This window comes from Struthio camelus, chromosome 16 (assembly GCF_040807025.1).
Source record: "Struthio camelus isolate bStrCam1 chromosome 16, bStrCam1.hap1, whole genome shotgun sequence".
Taxonomy (NCBI): Eukaryota; Metazoa; Chordata; class Aves; order Struthioniformes; family Struthionidae; genus Struthio; species Struthio camelus.
In genome coordinates this window covers 17,630,816-17,649,381 of record NC_090957.1, presented here as the reverse complement: position 1 = coordinate 17,649,381, position 18,566 = coordinate 17,630,816, and the positions used below count along the sequence as shown (strand labels likewise).

At 41.2% G+C, this 18,566-nt stretch overlaps 1 protein-coding gene across 1 annotated transcript in view; it reads right to left on the bottom strand.

Annotated features, from left to right (window-relative positions):
* The window catches only part of PIGL (phosphatidylinositol glycan anchor biosynthesis class L), a 63,211-nt gene extending 46,106 nt beyond the window's left edge, over positions 1-17,105 (bottom strand). The window contains exons 1-2 of the mRNA XM_068910428.1: positions 16,755-17,105; positions 11,964-12,063 (exon numbers count right to left, since the gene is read on the bottom strand). Of these exons, the coding sequence (XP_068766529.1) occupies positions 11,964-12,063; positions 16,755-17,019 (365 nt within the window). The 5' untranslated portion in view covers positions 17,020-17,105. The remainder of the gene's footprint in view (positions 1-11,963; positions 12,064-16,754) is intronic.
* Between the last annotated feature and the right edge of the window lie 1,461 nt (positions 17,106-18,566).

Genomic DNA, 18,566 nt, shown 5'->3' with positions numbered 1-18,566 from the left:
TGATTTTGAAATCACAGTGACTGAGTCTTTTCAGTCACAGTGACTGAAAAGATTCCAGCCCTATTCTTCTTCTTCTCCAAAACTCTTGGGCTTCATTGCAGGCCCCTGTGTCACTCCTGACAGACAGCTCTAAAAACCCAGCTAATAAACTCACGGCTGCCTGAGCCTCTATGGCTAAATATTCTCTTGCATTCAATTTGGGAAAGCCATAATGTATGGAGCGATGTCTGAGGCCTGTTTTCTGGGAAGAGGAAGTCGACCATACACAATGTCAACTGAGTTCATTCCTAAATGCAAACCACATTGGGCTGTCGAGCACGATAATAAAAACCTGCTGACCTAGTTTCCTGCAGAACAAAATCCTCTGTCTTTCCTCCTCCCATTTCAAACCTAAATCCGATCTCCTTCTTTGAAGAAAGAAGTTAACCCTTTGGCCAGAAAGCAAAACCCTAATAATGATCCTTAGTACTTATATAGCATTTCACACCATTAAAATAGTATGTAAATAACTAGTCTATCCTCACAGCACTGAGAGAAGGCAGGATTGTTAGAGGGAGAAAGTGAGACACACAGCTAAGGTCAGAGAGCTTAGCAGAGCTCAGTAGAGAACTTAATATTTCTCTTCCTTCAAAAGGGTTTTGAAGTGTGAAGCCCCTTTGCTTTGCTAACCACTTTGCTTGGTAACCTCTCTACATTCTTTCTATGCAAATATAAAACCTTCATTCATGATGTGGCAAAAGAATAACTGCACAGCTCTGCTTTTTGAAACACTGTTCCATCAAACCACTCAAGAAAGGACTATTGTTCTTCCCAAATTTTGCAATGCCCACTTGCAAGTCCATTTCTGGTAGACGAGAGCTGATGGTATTTGCTCCAACTGTTTGGTGAAAGCACTCACTTTTAATGGATTCACTTCCTCAGTGATGCAATGTTTCATTTAAAGGGATGCCTGGAGGAACTTGAGAATGGACACAGACTGCAAAAATAACAGGGCATGTCACAACAAACTCAGCCAAAAAGTACAGATGGGCATTCTCTTGCTGTGGGATGCTTCAAAAGAAGGTCCTGGATCATGCTGCTGCAAAGAATAAGGTAAACATCCCACTGCAAAGTCAGGTAGAAGCATTTGGAGAACCTCATATTCTAGACTGCTGAGAACACCTTTGCTAGTTCACACTGTGATACTGCCAATTGGATGAGCTTTTAATCATCTGTTGAATAGTTTTTTTATTAAGGGAAAGAGTGGAGCTAACAATTGCTACACTTAACTGCTATATAGCTTTACAAATAGTCTTCTACAATGAGGTGGCCAAAGTGCAACCTGCAAGTGAAATTGCTTATGGAGCTCTGCACTGCAGCCAGAACTTCCATCATCAGTATAACGCACACTGCAGTGAATACAGTTTCATCACGCACTGCTCCCTTATGAACTGAGACGGCTTTGCCCACATCCAGTCAGCACGTGATGTCCCAGGACCTGAAACCTCTCCATCACCACACATTCCACTAGCATCTCTCTCTCATGCAAGGTGCAGCATCCAAGTTCCTAATAAGCCACCAGAGGAAACCTCTGTAAGGTGAAGTTTGGGAGCCTTTACTTTACAAACCAAGCAAACAGCCCTGTTCAGTAGCACACCATCGGAGAAAGATTAAGACAGGAAAGTACATAACTAATAGGCAAGCTAGCAGTACATTTTGCTTGTGGAGAAGTACTTTCGCTCTCCCTTTGTCAATCTGACAGGGAAGCTGTTAAGAGCACAGGCTTACAGAGCAAAGAAAACACTTACAAGACTGCAGCTAGCACTGTCTCCTTCAGTAGTTTGAAAGCAAAGAACAAAGAACCTGGCCTAGATAGCTCTGCAAAGGATGCCATAATTATGTTTATTCTGGGGATACTGCATTATCACAGGTAAACTCCATAAAGGCTTCTCCTCTAACTTGGTATTGAGGAAGACAAAAGTCTGAGTTCTCACAGACTCGTTACTGAAACTGGTCAGGGACAGAAACGTAATGATGGAAAAAGAGCATCTTCTTATTCATCATATCTGGTCCCTGAGGGGTTATGAGTTGTATATGCTTATTTTATCGACACAAACAAGTTTTAACTTCTATTGTCTTGCAGAGGAAGAGCAGGCTGAATTCAAATCTGGCTCACACATCATCTGCAATTCTAGCCAAGTCCCAGCCACACAACTTTTATTACTGGGAGGATGTCAGAGGCAAAAGACACAGCTGGATGTTCAGATCCCAGACTGAGTTTTGCTGTGCTGGCAGTAAGACAAACCAGCTTTTGATTTGTATGTAAACAGAGCCATTTTGAACTGGAAGGTCATTAAGAGAAAACACGTTTTACACAGCACCCATTGTACAGTTGCTTTTCCAACTTTTCCCTGTATTAACATTTCTTAAAACAAGACTTTTGTCTTCACTTGTTGACTGTTACAATGCCAATTTCTGGTCTTACTGAAGTCAGTGGCCCAGCTCCTATTGATATTGATGGGACCAGAAGGTGGCTCTGAGGAAAGAAAGAAACAAGTCCAAGTTTCTACAGCTCCGGTTCCACTGGCTATATGGGAGAACTGGGCTAATGTAGACCCTACACATAGGTTGCACAAAAACACATTTTTTAAGTCTGCATCAAGAAAAGCATCGTCACAGAAATTCCACTGAGTCTTTGCATTTCTGGGAACAGGACGTACAGTCCAAACATTGCTGGTCCTATTGCTGCATGAGAAATAAAAATTTAAATCAGCATGAGAGTGACTAATCTCATTTTACTACCCAGGAGTGAAGTCCATAAAACAAACCTATTTTATTTATCCTGACACTGTCTCTTTAAAGGAAAGAACTGGTAAGCTTCCCACTTTAAAGCTTCCCAGTAATTGCCTTGCCATTATTTTTAGGGGGAGGGGAAATTCTCAGGAATTTACTGCAGCCCCTTGTCCCAAATCCCAAAGCCCCAGTATTGATGACACCCTTCCTCTGCAGCTCATCAACTCCACTCCTTGAGTCAGCTAGACAGGGGGATGCTTTACACCCATCCCTCAGGCATTGCACGCACTGCTTCCTCACTGCTCTTACTAACTGCCAGCATAGGCGATGCCTTCACACTTCAAAGGGAATTTTGAAAATGAACTGATTAGGATTATATTGCTGACGTTCAGTGAGACACCGTATTGTTGCATTTGAAGTGGCCTAAGAGCCTTCAGCAGTATGCCTTGTAATTAGAAACATTCTGTCCTTAACTAGCCTAATAAAGGCCTTGCTCCCAAGGCTCATATACGGATTATTCCATAAATTTTCCAGTGACTGTCTCAACTAGCAAAGATAGATGAAGAGAACAGGGATAAGACTACAGCTCTTTTTAATGTCATGAGGCCCCTGGACACACTGAAACTTCTTGCCTCCCAGAGACTTGAGGCAACTTGGGGGAAGTCCCTGCAATTATCTTCAGCTGAAGCATGAACACAGATGCACACTAGCTGCAGGGGCCATATACACAAAGAATCCTGACCTTTGAGAAATAAAGGAATTGAGGTAACGCTGCCCTTCACTAGACAGAATCCCAAAGGGGAGTTTGACCGAGAGAGGCCACAAATACCCTTCCTCCATTTCTCAGCACAGTAATTACCTGACATGCAGAAAATTCAGTCCAATGTAGATGCAACTGGATAATGTTTCCAAACCAGGTCATAGTCTCAGATTTCACAGCTCTGTTTTAACTGAGACACTCAGTATTTTGTAATGTAGCTACAATTAAAGTAAAATTATGAGAACATGCAAAGAAACCACACAGTTCTTGCGAACAAGGAGTTAACGCCCAAACCATTACTGTGAGAAGTGGGGCTGGCTCACAATTAGAATAGGTATATACTTTCCTGAGTAAGCTGGGCGGAATGCAGAGATTCAAAAGCTTAAGTTGAATCCACGCTACTTTTTTTTCTGTTTATTCCTCTTCTTTGATTAACTTACTGTGACTATTTGGTACAAGTGCTTGCTCCTTTAGGAAAAGAGCTGACCGTTTTCTCTTCTCTGCTAAAACAGCCCAGTTTGTCTATAATTAACAGCAAGGTGTTTGCAGCTGCAGGTTAAAACGAATGACTAGCAGAGATGTTACAGGGCATTTCAGTATGGGCTGTCCAAGCAACAAACCTTCTGGGGCAAAGGGGAAACGCCTGCCATTCTCCATTGGTCCCTCAGGGTGTCTGTTCGCAAAATACACTGCATTGTTCTGCCTATAACTGGCAAAATAAATAGGCTGTTACAGTTTATCATGTTTAAAAAGGGACCTTTGGGTTTAATCATGGAAAACAGCTTTAATCTAGTGTCCATATCTTTCTATGTTTTATCATATCTTTCCTACTAGCACCATGAAGAAAGTACTCCCAAAATATTTTAAACTTAAATCCTGAATTTTACATTGGAAACCAGCAAAATCAAAGATACTTCCTTTTGCATAAACACAAGTGGTCTAGTTACAAAATCTGTCCAGTCAGCATATCTGATTGTGTTCCTAGGAGATGGCAAAGCTAGGACACTGGCAAACTCAGGATGAGTCACTAAACTTTTCATTGCTCCAGAGAAGATGCCTATCTTTAACACATGCTGGAGACTTTTAAAAGCCATTAATAAAGAACAGTGAAAAGCCTCTCTGAAGGTACTAAATAAGTAACAATGAAAAATATATGATTTCCAGTGGATTTCCCTGTTCCAGTGCATTTCCCTGTCCTCAGCCCCAACTAGTTTTCCCAGACTCCTAAAACACAGCTTTTATGCACAGCCTTATTTCTTTCCACAATATCAGCTTACCAGTGCTGATTACACTGATGGTGTCTGGGTTGAATCAAACTTGCATCAGCTATAGGGCATGGCTGGGATCCCTTGTCTCTTATTTCATATGTTGTGATCAGTACTTAATAGCTTTTATTCTGCTAAAATAATCTTGAGCATTAAAAATATAGATCTCAATGATTAGTATTTTGATTAGATTTCCATAAAGACATTTTGTCCTTTAACAGTACTCCTTCACTTGCCCCTGACTGAATGCATTTAGTCAGGGCCCTTGGCTTTTCTGGCCCTCCACTTGCTCTTGATCAAATCCTGCAGTGACTTCACTGACACATAGTTTGACAGGTCTCTGTTGACATCCAAAGGAGAATCCTTGAATGTTCTGAAAAAGACTATTGCTTACTGCTTTACAGAGGTAATCTGGGGGACAAGTGCCTTTAGCCCTGAAAGGATGTTTTTCCCTTTCACCATAGCCCCTTCCCTCTTAGTGGAGAGTAAGGAAGTTAATTATGCTAGAAAGCTGGGAAAGGACCTGGTTTCACAGAAGTCCCAGGAAAGCAACAGGGCAGATTTCCTTTCTGAGGAAAATATATAATTAAGGATAAAATAGCTAAACCTAACTTACTGCAATGCAAGCCTCTGTACCAGAAAGCAGCTTTCCTGGGGCACACAGACATCTGATACATCTGATAGCCATTTTGGAAAAATTAGCTGTTTGCTTGGAAATGTAAAAAAAAAAAGAGGCCTAATGTTATAACATCTCCTCAGAAAGAAAATGATTTAAATTTCAAGGGTGATATTACACAGAAGTGAAATTTGGCTACAGTAGTTACATAACGATCAAGATAGCCACATGAGTAAACAAGGCTGTCTTATAGTGCTAAAACATGTTTGTACTCAGGATGATTAGGGATAAGTTTCTCTGATTCAAAATAAGTTGATTTCCCTGTAATACACACTTAACGTGTGACCAACTTTCACCTAAGACTTTCTAGTCCCAGACTTGTCATTCTTGATTAAAGAAAATTCTGCAAAAGTTAGAGAACTTTACAGCACTGCTGGGATATGTAAGATCTAGGGGAATTATGTCATTCACTACTGAAATATGCAGCTCCACTGGAATAAAACATGGCAGCAATTTTAATCAGTAGAGTTCAGCTCTTTAGAATCAGCAGGAAAATAAAATGTCAAACTATAATACCGTGAGGAATTGAGGAAGACAGAACGTAACTAATTACTACAACTTAAATTTGACTCAGATATTGGAAAATGAAACCTACTCATAGAGAATTAAATTTTTAAAAGTTCCTCCTATTCTGAAAAACTTAAATTATAATGAATATCATTAACACAATCTCAGTGCTCTATTTTGAAGCCACATCAGACAAAAGCAAAAATACATTAAATTAATGGTGAAAAATCAGGTCACCAAGAATAGCAAAAGCCAGCCCGGACTGCCAAAGCGCTGAATTTCCTTGTTAGGGAGGATAGATAGCTCTAGCTCCTTTGAGGTCATACAGCCAGATGCAGAACACTTCCAGCTTCTGCCATTGTTAATGCTGCTCTCCATTGGTTCCTCTGACCAAGCTAAGATTCAAAACTGATGAGCAGAAAAGTCAACAGGGTTAAATCTTCCTTGATCAGACCATAGAGTCAGAAAGAAGAAACAACAGGGGAGTAATATCACCTTTCCCATCAGAAACACACAAGTAGAATACATTAAAAAGAAAAAAAAATCCATTCAGCAAGATGACACAGGTTTGCAAACAAGTGAGGCAGAAACTGGTATGAAATCACCGAGAGTTTTGCCACCAACTTCACTGGGACCAGGATTTTATCTCTGCACTTCTGGTGCCCTCAGTTCCCAGGCAGACTTTCTTAATTGCAGCACATATTTTTATTATAGAGCTTGCATCTTCAGCTTTCATGCACTCAGCACCCTGCATTCAAATCAATAAAGCCGACTGCAGACCACCTAAGTAAATGTAAGCCAAACTGGATTAATTGGACATATTCCTTAACTGTCTGTATATATGTTTTCAATTTCTAATCAAAAGGTTCATGTTTCCAGTTACATATTTCATTCTATAAAGGATCTACATGTTTTTATATCTTTCTGATCATCAGATCAGACACACACAGTATTTATTTAAGGATATATTTTTCCCATGACCTTGCAGACTCACTTCCTTCCACCAGCTCCCCATGTCAGAGAAGTTCGTTAGAAGTCAAACATGAGGAAGTGCAATAAAGTGTATTTACCTTGCAGGGGAAAAAACCAAGCCCAACTACAAAGAACTATTATATGAAAACAGTGAATCTGAGCCTCTATGCAGCCTCATAAAAAACTTGGAGATAGCCTATGATTCTGCCTGGGCAGATGTCTTCTCTCCCAGGCATTGTCTAATCAGAGCCCTTTTGGACTTAAGTGAAATAATAATAATAATAAAGCATATGGAGTGGAATTTCCATGGCAACTTGGAAACAGATGTAACACTATTTGCAGTCAGTCTTTGTACTGTGAGTGGAAAGTTTTCGAGTTTACACAAATCCCAGCTTTTTTTTTTTTTTTTTTGCAGTACAAACTTAGGCCAAACATTGTCTGTCACATTAAAGATGCAAATAGGCAGTTTTACTTTCTGTCCAGTACAGTCATGAGCAAAGTTTCAGAAGCTGCAGTAAAATGTGGCCTGCTGTTTATCTTTTCAAAACAAATATTAGACAAAAAGAAATAATTTGGGCTTCCTTTTTGCTAACTGTTGTCAGAAAGTGAAAATAGCTTAGAAAATGTCTCTTGTTTACATGTAACATTATGGACTGGTAGACAGCCAGAGCACTGGCAGATGTGCCCAACATTAATGGGAGCTTAACTAATTATTAATATTAGAACAATTAGATGCTAATGTTTCCCATACACCACGAGATAGCTTGCTTGCTCAGGAGCATGAATTCACAGATTCATTAGTTGCAGATATGTATCAAAATCATTGTATTTCATGAACTGTAACAGCTCATAAAAAGCTAATGCTTTAAATTATTCTTGACTGGCTAGGGCTGTAGCTTTTTACACTGCTAATCAGAGTGCTGTTGCCACTGAACTGCATGTTTACCATATAGATTATGTTTGTGCTGACTGTCTTTATGATCTTTGGCAAACCACCACCTTTACTGAAATAATAGTTATTATATAGTAGTCCAATGGCTAATATATACGTAAAGCTTTCAAATAACCAACTCTTAATTTCTTCTTTTATTGTATTAAGGCTAGACCCAGAATCAAGGATCATGAATTTACTGTCCATTGTTGCAGCCCATAAGACTTGATAAAAGTGTGCCGTAAGCATGGCATTTACACTACAATACATATTGTTAAGTGTTAAGTACATATTGTTTGTGAAGCATAGTGGGGGAGTGATAATAAAAGTGGGCTGTAAACCTTTTCTCCCTTGAAGGCAGCTGTTTAGCTGGTGTATTGCTGGAGCTACGATAATTACATGCCACCTTGGAAGACGCCTCTGCAAATCTGGTGTCTGACCTCTACTGCTCACCACAAGTATGAAGAGCCCAGTGCTTTAATCTAATATAGTCCTGAATGGGCTGTCTGTATGCCAATTTGCTAGCCTACAATAACTGGGTGCTGTCTGGTCATCCATAACCCTTTCCAGTCCTGGACATGCCCTCTACAGCAAAGAATTCTTTTGCAGAAGATTCACGTGGCTCTCCAGTCTTTACGGCTAGGATGTGGGTACAGTTTGGGACTATATTTGTGCAGAAGATTTGAGTTGTTTTTAACTAAGGGAACAAACACAGTAACTGCATTAAATATCTGCTGAAGAATTCAGCGCAAAGCATTTGTCTGAGATTGAACTAATCCTGCTGTAGCAATCCTGGCTACACTTTAAAGAGTTGTTGTTTAAGGCAAGGGGGCTGATTAATGAGACTTTGGTCTTCCACACAGATTTTATCATAGAATGACTGAAGTTTTCTTTCTGCAAGTTCACATGCAGCTCAAAATGCCGTGCTTGACTTTATACCTGCTTGGCCAAATGAGACTACAGAGCAAGCCAGTCACCTTGCCTTTCAGACCTATTTCCCCTTTTACATCTTGAAAATTTTACTCACTCAATTGTAGATTATGCAAAGAAAAAGGAAGCAGCATGACTCAGCTCCACACTACAATGGCTGGAGCAGATCCAGACCTAGCAATCCTTCGGGCTTTCCTTACCAAAATACGAGTCTGCAGCTTGGATAATGTAAAGCATCCAGTGTTTGCATAAGAAATGTTAGATGGGCAGTATGCCACTTACAGTCTTTAAGCAATGTGCTAGTTCTTTACACTGATGGAAAATTATCTTTTGAAGAGTGAGGAACAACAAAAGCCAAAGGGCTCTGACCTTAAACAGTGCCCACAGAAGACAAAATGCTGAAGAGGAACAGCCTTCTGAACTGTATTCCCCAGACAAATTTAATGGAAATCTAGTGGTAAAAAATAGATATTAATTTAGCAATTCTCATGTGAGGCCAAACTGGCAAATATTTCTATATCATCTGTACATTACAGAAGTGGGAATGGAGGCACAGGAAAGCTATAGGCCTTAAGGAATCCAAGAACTTCGAAAAAGAATCAGAAACCTTGAGCTCCTGTGCTTTATACAAACTACTGGAAAATACAACTATTTTAAAAATTCAGAGTCATCCAAAAATTTGCTCTTATACCATTAGCTCTTATATCATTTTGTTAACACCTGATCCACCGATGTTTTTCACAAGGAGCATCCACATGACAAGTTAGTGCAGAGTAAATAATTCATTGTAAATGCACACCTAACTTCTCCGTACAAACAAGCTCTGAACAAAAGTCAGCAAGAACTTCTCTTTGACTCCTTGAAGGAACTATGAAGTGAATCTATTTGATGGTTATCTCACAGCAATCTAAGACCTCAGAGATAAAGACCTCAAAATCTAAACCTGTTTCCTAGAATAACACTGTACATTCTACATAAACGTGCGTAATACTAGAAATAAAAGAAATAAGGAGGCATCATCCAAACTCTTTCTCTGAAATGGCCCTCACCTTCTTACTAAAAAAGCCAAAGTATTACTTGCAAAAAGCAATCCTCTGGACTGTGTATGCTGGGGGATTACTGAGCAGTATCAGGAAACTTGCATCACATACTAACCAACTTCACATTGCGTTAGAGGATAAAAGGCCAGGAGGCTTCTGGGTTTTGTGCTCTCTGTGTAAATTTCAAAAGATGATGAACTCATTCAGTAGACTTTACACTTTGCAAATCAAAGTGGCTTTTTTCTTTAACTGTCCTCAACCCTTTTGGGCACTGTCATATAATTGTATCACAAAACATGAGGTTATCCAAAACCAGTTCATGAGAAGTGAAGGGAAACATCTCTTCAAATTCTAAAGGAAAAAACAACTCCTATGTAGTTTTCCTAAGTGAGACAAAAACTTGGAGAGAGACCTAAAGCTAAAAAAAGCAAAGAATCCAAGAAGATTCATATTCTGGACTGTGGTTTCTGTTTCCTTAGCTCAAGGGAAAATATTTTCATGAGAAAAGCCAGATTTTTTCTGGAGCCAGATTTTTTCAAGTTTGACTTTTCTAGTTGGTGTGGCTTTAAATCAGTCTGTTGCTATTAAAGGTAAAACTTTTTAAGCAAAAATATTCTTTACAAATGTTGACAGTTGTTTACAATGGAAACCATCTCTTGTTCCATGTATCCTAGCAGTCAGTATCTAGTTCGGCTACTATCAGCCTCAGCTTTGATGGACAGGGATCAAGCAATATAAAAGGCCTTTACAATGCTAGTTTCTGAATTTCATGGATTTGAAGTGTTAAATCACCTCCTCAGAACCGAGTTGCTAAATTAATCCCAGAACACAGAAGCGTCAGTTTTATCACCTACCTTCTTATCTACACACAACTGAAGAAAACAACGTCACACCTCAAAAAAACAGAAATCTTGCAGGGCTTAAGTTGAAAGAATCTTACTGTCGTCATCTCATTATGCACTGTTTTTAATACTACAGTTCATTTTGGTCTATAGCCAGAACTAACCCAGATTATACATGCAATAGAATCCCACAATAGCCCTGTAAAGACTAGCATAGGTCATGGTGTATACAGGTCCACGACTTTAAGCACTGAAATGAAATATATTTTTAAGTGAATCAAATTAATGTTATGCTTCATATGACAAAAGGCTTCTGCTCATGCCTATATCGGATTCTAAACTATTTATATAATTTAAATTACAGTTAACATTTACAGTACATATTAGCAATCAGAGTTTTAAATAAATCACTGAGTCAGGAGCGTTACAGTCAAGGGAAATACTACACCATGTTTTGCCAGCAGTAGCCTCCTTTGCAATGAGAGAGAGGATATTTTCTTCATCTCAGATTAATCCATTAAATTCAGTTAATGACTAGCTCACAGCTGAAAAACTTGTTGGGAATTAACAACCCACCCAAACATATAAACAAACAAACCCCAAGCAATTCTACATTTAAATCTCCCCAGAATATATTCTCAGCAATTTCTGTTGTCAGGATGGCTTCTTTGACTGGGCAGACAGGATCTCCCTTTTAGAGAGAGCTCTGTTGGAGTGCTGGCTAGCATAAATATACAGGGCACAATATTGTTTTATAGACAGTACCATAGCTGACATGTTTATATTGTTATCTTATCGTGGAACATGGACTTAAGCTAGCTGTAACGACCTTATAATCAAGTGAGGGAATAAGTGTATTGCAATGATATAGCCAATCCTCTGGAACAGTTTTATTTTCAGCACAAACCTGCCACAGGCAATTCAAAGACTTATCTGTAACTGCTTTGGATAACACAGCACCAAGAGTAACAAAATCTGATCATGCTACCCAGACACCCTGTGAGAGATCCCAAGCATGACCATCATTATTCTACACGATGTTATCATTAGAGTTTAACTTAAGGACTCTGATCACCATTATACACTTGAATAATTAATTGGATTTCCTTATGCTAAGAGTTAACAAAAAATACTTCATATAGGGTTTTTTTTTAGATTCTTCAAGACTTTTTAGAATGAGACTATAAACTTTCACTGAAGATTCAAGTGAGGTTTTCCTCCCATTTACAAACTACAATGGGATTATGCTATAAATGAAAACTGGTTACCTGTGATCAACAACTGTTACATTGGAAGCAGGAATCCCCAGAAGAAAACAACTCTGTTCCAGCTCTTTCTTACGAATCTCTCCTTGATTGTAATAATTTCCTGGAAATAACAAAAATAGTAACACTCTCTAGTTTAGTTTAGCATGGAGTGAACTTCTCCTTTCTTTTTCAGAGCATCAAGCATGAGCATCACACGTTAAATAAAAGGACTTAATTTGGGGAACAGATACATCTCAGGAGAAAAACTTTATAGCTTTTATCTGAGCAACACTCAGCTTGGCTCAGGGTAAAGTGCTGAGGCAAAGTTCTGCCTCACTAAGTTCTGATATACACCCCCCCAATGTTTGTGTACTGAGCTTGGCTTGCAACAGTTCGCGAGCTTATTTGGCAAGGACATCAGAAATTGCCATGTCTAAGCAGACCAGCGGTCCAAGTAGTCCAGTATCCTCCTTCTCAGGGTGGCCAATGTTAAATGCTTCTGCCAAAGATACAGGAAATCTTCCAGTTAAAAACTCTGAAATAACCTGCTTGCGGGGAAATGGCTTCCAACCACCTATGTGATCAGTGGACGTCTTATTCCTTAAAACATCAAAATGTCTAGCTCTTCTAAGCTTTTTTATTTGGCTTTTTGGTTTTATTTTGGTATATGCCTAACCCCCTTCTGAATATTGTTAAATTCTTAGTAAGAGTTAGTATCCTTTTTGATGAATTCCTTAAGCTAATTATTCTTGGGGGGGGGGGGGGGAGCAGTCTTCTAAAACACATATAAATGGACTAATTGTGTACACATTATCTAAATGGAAGTCACTAATACAGTACAGTGGTAAAAAATATAAGTGAGATCTTTTCATAAATTCAGGAGAAACTACCTCTCCAGTGAGGTGGCAAAAAGGTGTTACCACTGGCAAATTTCCAGGTAGACTCTGTGAAAGAGGCCAGTGGGATCTTAGTCCACTTTTAGAAGACGGATATTCACAACAAACTGGTAATAATTAATCTCCTTAGGAAGGGACAAAGAGTCACTCCTCCTTCACCGCTAGACATGGTGCCATGAACCTGTTCTGCAACAGCGTGGCTCCATACAGCCAAGCCGAATAGAAAGTCCGAAGTCCTTGGAACAGAACAGTTTAGATAATACATAGAAAACCTGCCTCACTAACATGTATTCTTTAACTAACCAAAGTTTCTAATACATTCTGGGCCACTTCTAACGAGTAACAATTGTCATATATCACTAAGACACTGCAGTAGAGTACAATGATAAAATTAAGAGTCAAGGAAAAGAGGACTTCCACCATAATAATCTCTGTTTTGAGACAAAGATTTCTGGGAAGTCAGCATCATTCCCAGAGAAAATTCAGACATGAGCTAATGCAGCAAGATTGAGAAGCACTTACAGAAACAAACAAACAAACAAAAAAAAGACAGGACACCTAACTTAGATAAGGCATTTGGAAAAATTTACAACAGAATACAACTCTGGGACCAACAACTAGCAGAGAAACAGAATTTGTTACATTAAAGCACTAGCTCCTTCTTCATTTAATTATTTTCTTCTCATCTTGCCCTCACATTCCCTTCTTTTTTCTTGGCATTAGCCATGCAACATCCACACCAGAGCTGCATTAGTCCCTTCAAGATTGCTGCCCCACGCAAGGCAGTACTTGCATTCAATTTTAACTTTGAAGCAATGAAAGGAAAAAAAAAAATACAGCTGAGTATTAATGTATGATTCAAGTCTGTAGTCAGCTGTCTTGAATTACACTAAAACTTTTTATTGTTGTGGGTATGAATCATCTGAATCTAGCATTTCTCTAGAGCAGTGTTGCAATTTGCGCCATTACTAGCCAGCTTTGTATGATTTTCAAAGAAGGAAACAGTAACTAGAAAAAGCCTTTCTTGTTGCAGACTACAAGTGAACGGTTTTAGGTGACTATGACAATGATTATCTGTGGGCTTAGTAAGGAACCCATCAGCTTGGTAGTGTGCAGCCTGGATGATAGGTTCCAATGTCAGCAAAATTAATTCAAGTGTGTACCCTCCCTGGATGGAACATGAGTTCTGCAGGGTTTATTTTAAAATGATTTTTTTGCATGGATGCTAATGATACTAGTGTTGTAAGTACATCTTCTGCTGCAATGCAGGGTAGTAGCTAAATGCAGGTGGTGTTTTATCTAAATGACCTCACTGTTCTCAAAATACAGAATTTCCGCTGAATTCAAGGGGACAGATACATGTTCCATGGCTTGAGAAATGTATCAGGACATCAGGAATATATAAATGCAGCTATGGGCAGCTATTGAGAGCAAAAACAGCTGAATAGCTGATGCCACTGGACCTCATCCATGGAGCACTCACAAAAGAAAGTCAGCTACAAAAGACAGCCAATCACATTTATACCGAGTTATTAGTTCAATCAATTATTCAATGTGGAAAACACTGTTGTTGTTTTCCCCCCCACACACACACAGTGCTGTAATTCTAATTCATTTTTAAGGCATTTTGATTGATATTTGAAACTGCAAGTACGATGGTTTCTAAGTAATGATTTTGTCTCAGTTTTACAATTTACAGTCTTTGATCAACTCACTTGTCATCATCAATCATACAAACAATGAGAGGACGAACCATCTGAATCACCCAAAAGACTAGTAAGAGGCACAGAAAATTCTGTTAGCTCAGTGAATGGGTTCTCCTATAAGGGCAGCTAGTTCCCTTACGAACGTGTGCAAGAGAGTAAAAAGAAGGCAGTGTCAAACACTCTGCTTAATATGTCATGTCACTGTATCAGGAGTACAATAAAAAAAAAGAAAAGAAAAAAGAAAACCTGGTAAAAAGAAAGTAAATAGAAACACACTTCTTTGGAAAGTTCTCTTAACAGCAGCAGTGTGTTAATCCCCAAAACTGAAATGTCAGAGTTGCACTTCAGTAATCTCTTCAGAGCTGTGAAAAAGCCAGATGGGATCCACAGACCTTTGTCGCTCAGCAAAGACAACTGAAAGCTCTGCAGTAAATCTTGAATGGAAGGTAGACAATGATCAGTAAAGCCATTACACCATTAGACTTCTACAATAGCTTAATTCCTGTCTTCTCACCAAGATGGTCTGTTGTGACGGAAAGCTTTGAGAACAAAGAACAGAAAAGTTGGCAGTGAACTAGCTGGGCCTTTCAAAAATGCTGAAGGCCCTCTTGCCAAATATAGATAGCTGTCAATGCAAGATGTTAATGTTTGTAGTCTAAGATACTCCTCTGAACAAACATAAACAACTATCTTTAGCCTTCACCCTAGGCTCATGAATTCTGGTATAAAACTATAGTCTGAAAGGTCAACTAAGATGTAGCTGTTTCTTATGCACAGAAAAAAAAGAGCAACATCACGACAATAAAATGATAAATAGTAGGGTTGCATCAGGCACAACAATACAATGAATTCAGGAGAACAATTGATTAAGTATCAGTTCTGCAGAACAAAATCTGGAGCTTTAGTGGATCATGAGAGAAACATGAGACAACAGTGTCACATACTGTGAAAAATTCTTGAACTGGGGAACAGTAGTAGAGCTGATTCTGAAAAGAATCTTTCCATTCTATTCAGCCCTAGAAAGGCTTCAGGAGTACTGCTTCCAGTTTTTTGTTATCGCACTTCAGAAAAGATGTGAACCAATTGGGAGAGAGTACCAAGAAGAGCAATGAGAATGATCAGAGGTTTAGAAAACATGATCTATGAGGAAAGATTGCAAGAAATCGGGATGTTTAGTCTGGAGGAGATAAGCAGGAGAAGCGGATAACAATCTTAAAAATATGTAACAGGCTGCTAAAAAGGGATACGCTGATTTTCATGTTCATGGCAGATAAGACAAAAAGAAACAAGCTTAAAAAAAAGTGTTTTGAAAAAAAACCTAGTGCAGCACCATGCAAGCTGAGGAGCCTTCCTGGAGGTCCTGAAGAACAGACTAGATAAACGTCTTCTGCAAACAAAGACACAACTGATGTTGTCTTCAGGATGGCTGATGGACAACATGACCATGAGCTCCCTTCAGGCCTATTTTTCTATGATTAGATTGTTACGCAACTGATATTTTTAGATGTGTTACAATGTATCATTATGGCATTAAAACTGGATCATCCAAAGCAAGTTCTCTACAAGGCTAAAGAATAACAAGAGGATGTGGAAAGACCACAATAAACAGTGGCTTAACTTCCTGACATTTCAGCACAGTTTGAAGGTATCTCAGTGCTGCAATAGGAGATTTGATTGTGAAACCACTGTGCGAGTTCCAGATATGCAGGGAGATTTGGCCACTGATCAGATCCGGGAACTCTGCAGAAAGTAATATTCCAACAGAACATGCATATGTGACACAGCTGTAAAGGGCATGCGGGACTTTATGATGACGCCACTGCACAATGACCCAACATCATGCCATCAAACCATGAATGTTTTGCACGGGAGCTCTTTCACTGCAGAACTGTTTCACAGTGGTGCCACTGCGTTGTGGCAGCAGAGGCCTACAGTGCTGTGAGGCTCAGCACGGCAATGACAGCACGCGTGACATCATACGTAGCCTCAGGGGCATCACGCAGCTCGGTGGGACCACACCGCTTTACAGCGATGGCCCAGCCTGCTCCGCTGCGCCAGGCAGCCTAGCGCTGACGTCACAGCGGGAGGCCACACACAGGAAGACATCATGGCGCCTGCCCCGTGACGTCACGGACAGGCAGCCCGGCCTGCGGGGCGGCCGCGGGGGTCCCGGGGGGGCCGGTGCCCCGCCGCCCACCGCCCCCCCTCACCTGCGGAGCAGCACAGCACCGCGGCGCGGGCCCCGGCCCTGCCCAAGCTCAGCACCGTGGGCGCGAAGAACATCGCTTCGTCATCGGGGTGCGCCGTCACCAGCAAGGCGCGGACGTCATCAGCCCGCGCCGCCGCCCATCCCGCCGCGAAGGCGCGAGCCCCTCCGGCCGCGTAACGGCGCCGCGCGCCGCCCAGCAGCGCCCGCAGCAGCGCCAGCAGCAGCGCCAGCGCCGCCAGCCCCCAGCCCAGCGGCCCCGCTGCCATGGCGACCGGCGCGGCGCCGCACCGGCAGGAAACGGGAGGGCCGCGGGAAAGTTCCGGGGCACGGAAGGTTCCCCCTCGTCCCGCCCCGCCCCGCCGCGGGGAGGAGCCGCCCGCCCATAGCCGCCGCCGCGGGAAGGTGCCCCGGCCCCCCCGCCAGCGCCTGCCCGGCAGGAGGTGCGCACCGGGAGGCTTGCATCAGGGCCCCGCGGGCGCGTTTAGCACTGGGGCTGCACGGGGAGATCGGTGGGGACTGTCGTCATTGCTCAGGCCCTGCGGCGCACCAGGTGTCCCTGCTGGTGCTTGAAGAAATCATAGCTGATAACAACCAACAGCTACGAACAACCTCTTCCGCGCGTACCGTTTATCCCTTTGCTGTCTGACTGTGGAGGACACGTGGGCTGGGTGAAATCTCAAAAGCAGGGCGGGAGGAGGGTATCTTCAGAGACCCGTTCTGCTATCTGCAAATCTGTTGGCTACCTCAACTGTGACTGCAAAGGGAAAAAAAAAAAAAAACGTTTGGATACATCTTAGGAGTGAAGTCAACCACTGGAGAGAGTTGCAGAGGAAAAGAGAGACAGGAAGTAGTAAAATAAAACTGGAAAAAGCAATCGCATATGCCAGGGCATGGAAAAGTTTGTTTTTCAAGACAAACAGGCAATATGGAAGACAAGTGTATTAAGTGAGCAATGGTGGAGAATGTGAGCTGGGCAGGTTTAAAGAGTAAAACGGGGAAAGCAATTGAGAGGAAGTCAGTATCTGAAGAACAGGTCAGTCCTTACAAGCTGTACGCCTGACTTCTTGTCTTCACGTTAGAAACCTCTCGCTTTCAAGTGAGCGGAGGTAGTCCCGGGCATGTACTGGGATTAAAAACTGCAAACACTTCAGCACGGGGATGCATCATGTCATATTAATGGAGCACCTAATACAGTGGAACTCATTTACTGTGCTAACTACGTATTTAATACAATACATGTTGAATAAGTAATCATATTTGCCACAAGGTTAGCCCCTAAATTATTAGTCTGAATAAATAATTCTGTGGACACACATCCCACAAACATGGGATATGGCTTCTCATATTTAATGGAAACTATAGCAACATGGTAACAAAGACATTCTCTCAATGAGATAATTTAATCTGTGTCCAATAGTATCTCCTTTTTCCGCAGTGAAGCTGATAAGAGATTCAGTTGTGGTCTTAACGCATCCAAAATTACATATTTGCAGGTAAAACGTCACGCAGATTAGCAATACCTTATTGAACAAGCTGTCAACACCATCGGAGCATAACCGTGCCTCAGCAGGCAGACAGGGCACGATTTACATACTCTTCATTCAGGAGGCAAAAACAAAACAAAAAAAAGACACCTGAGATTTTAGAGAGCTCGCACATTTTTCAGGAGTCATTCACCGCTTAGAGGCAGAGGCACGAAAAACAGAAATAGCACAGCATTAATAAAACCGTGGGAGTCTCGCGGGAGCCCCGGTAGCGGGGCTGGGGGGGGGGGGAAGGGGGATCCCGGCCTTCGGGACGCGGCGGGAAGGGG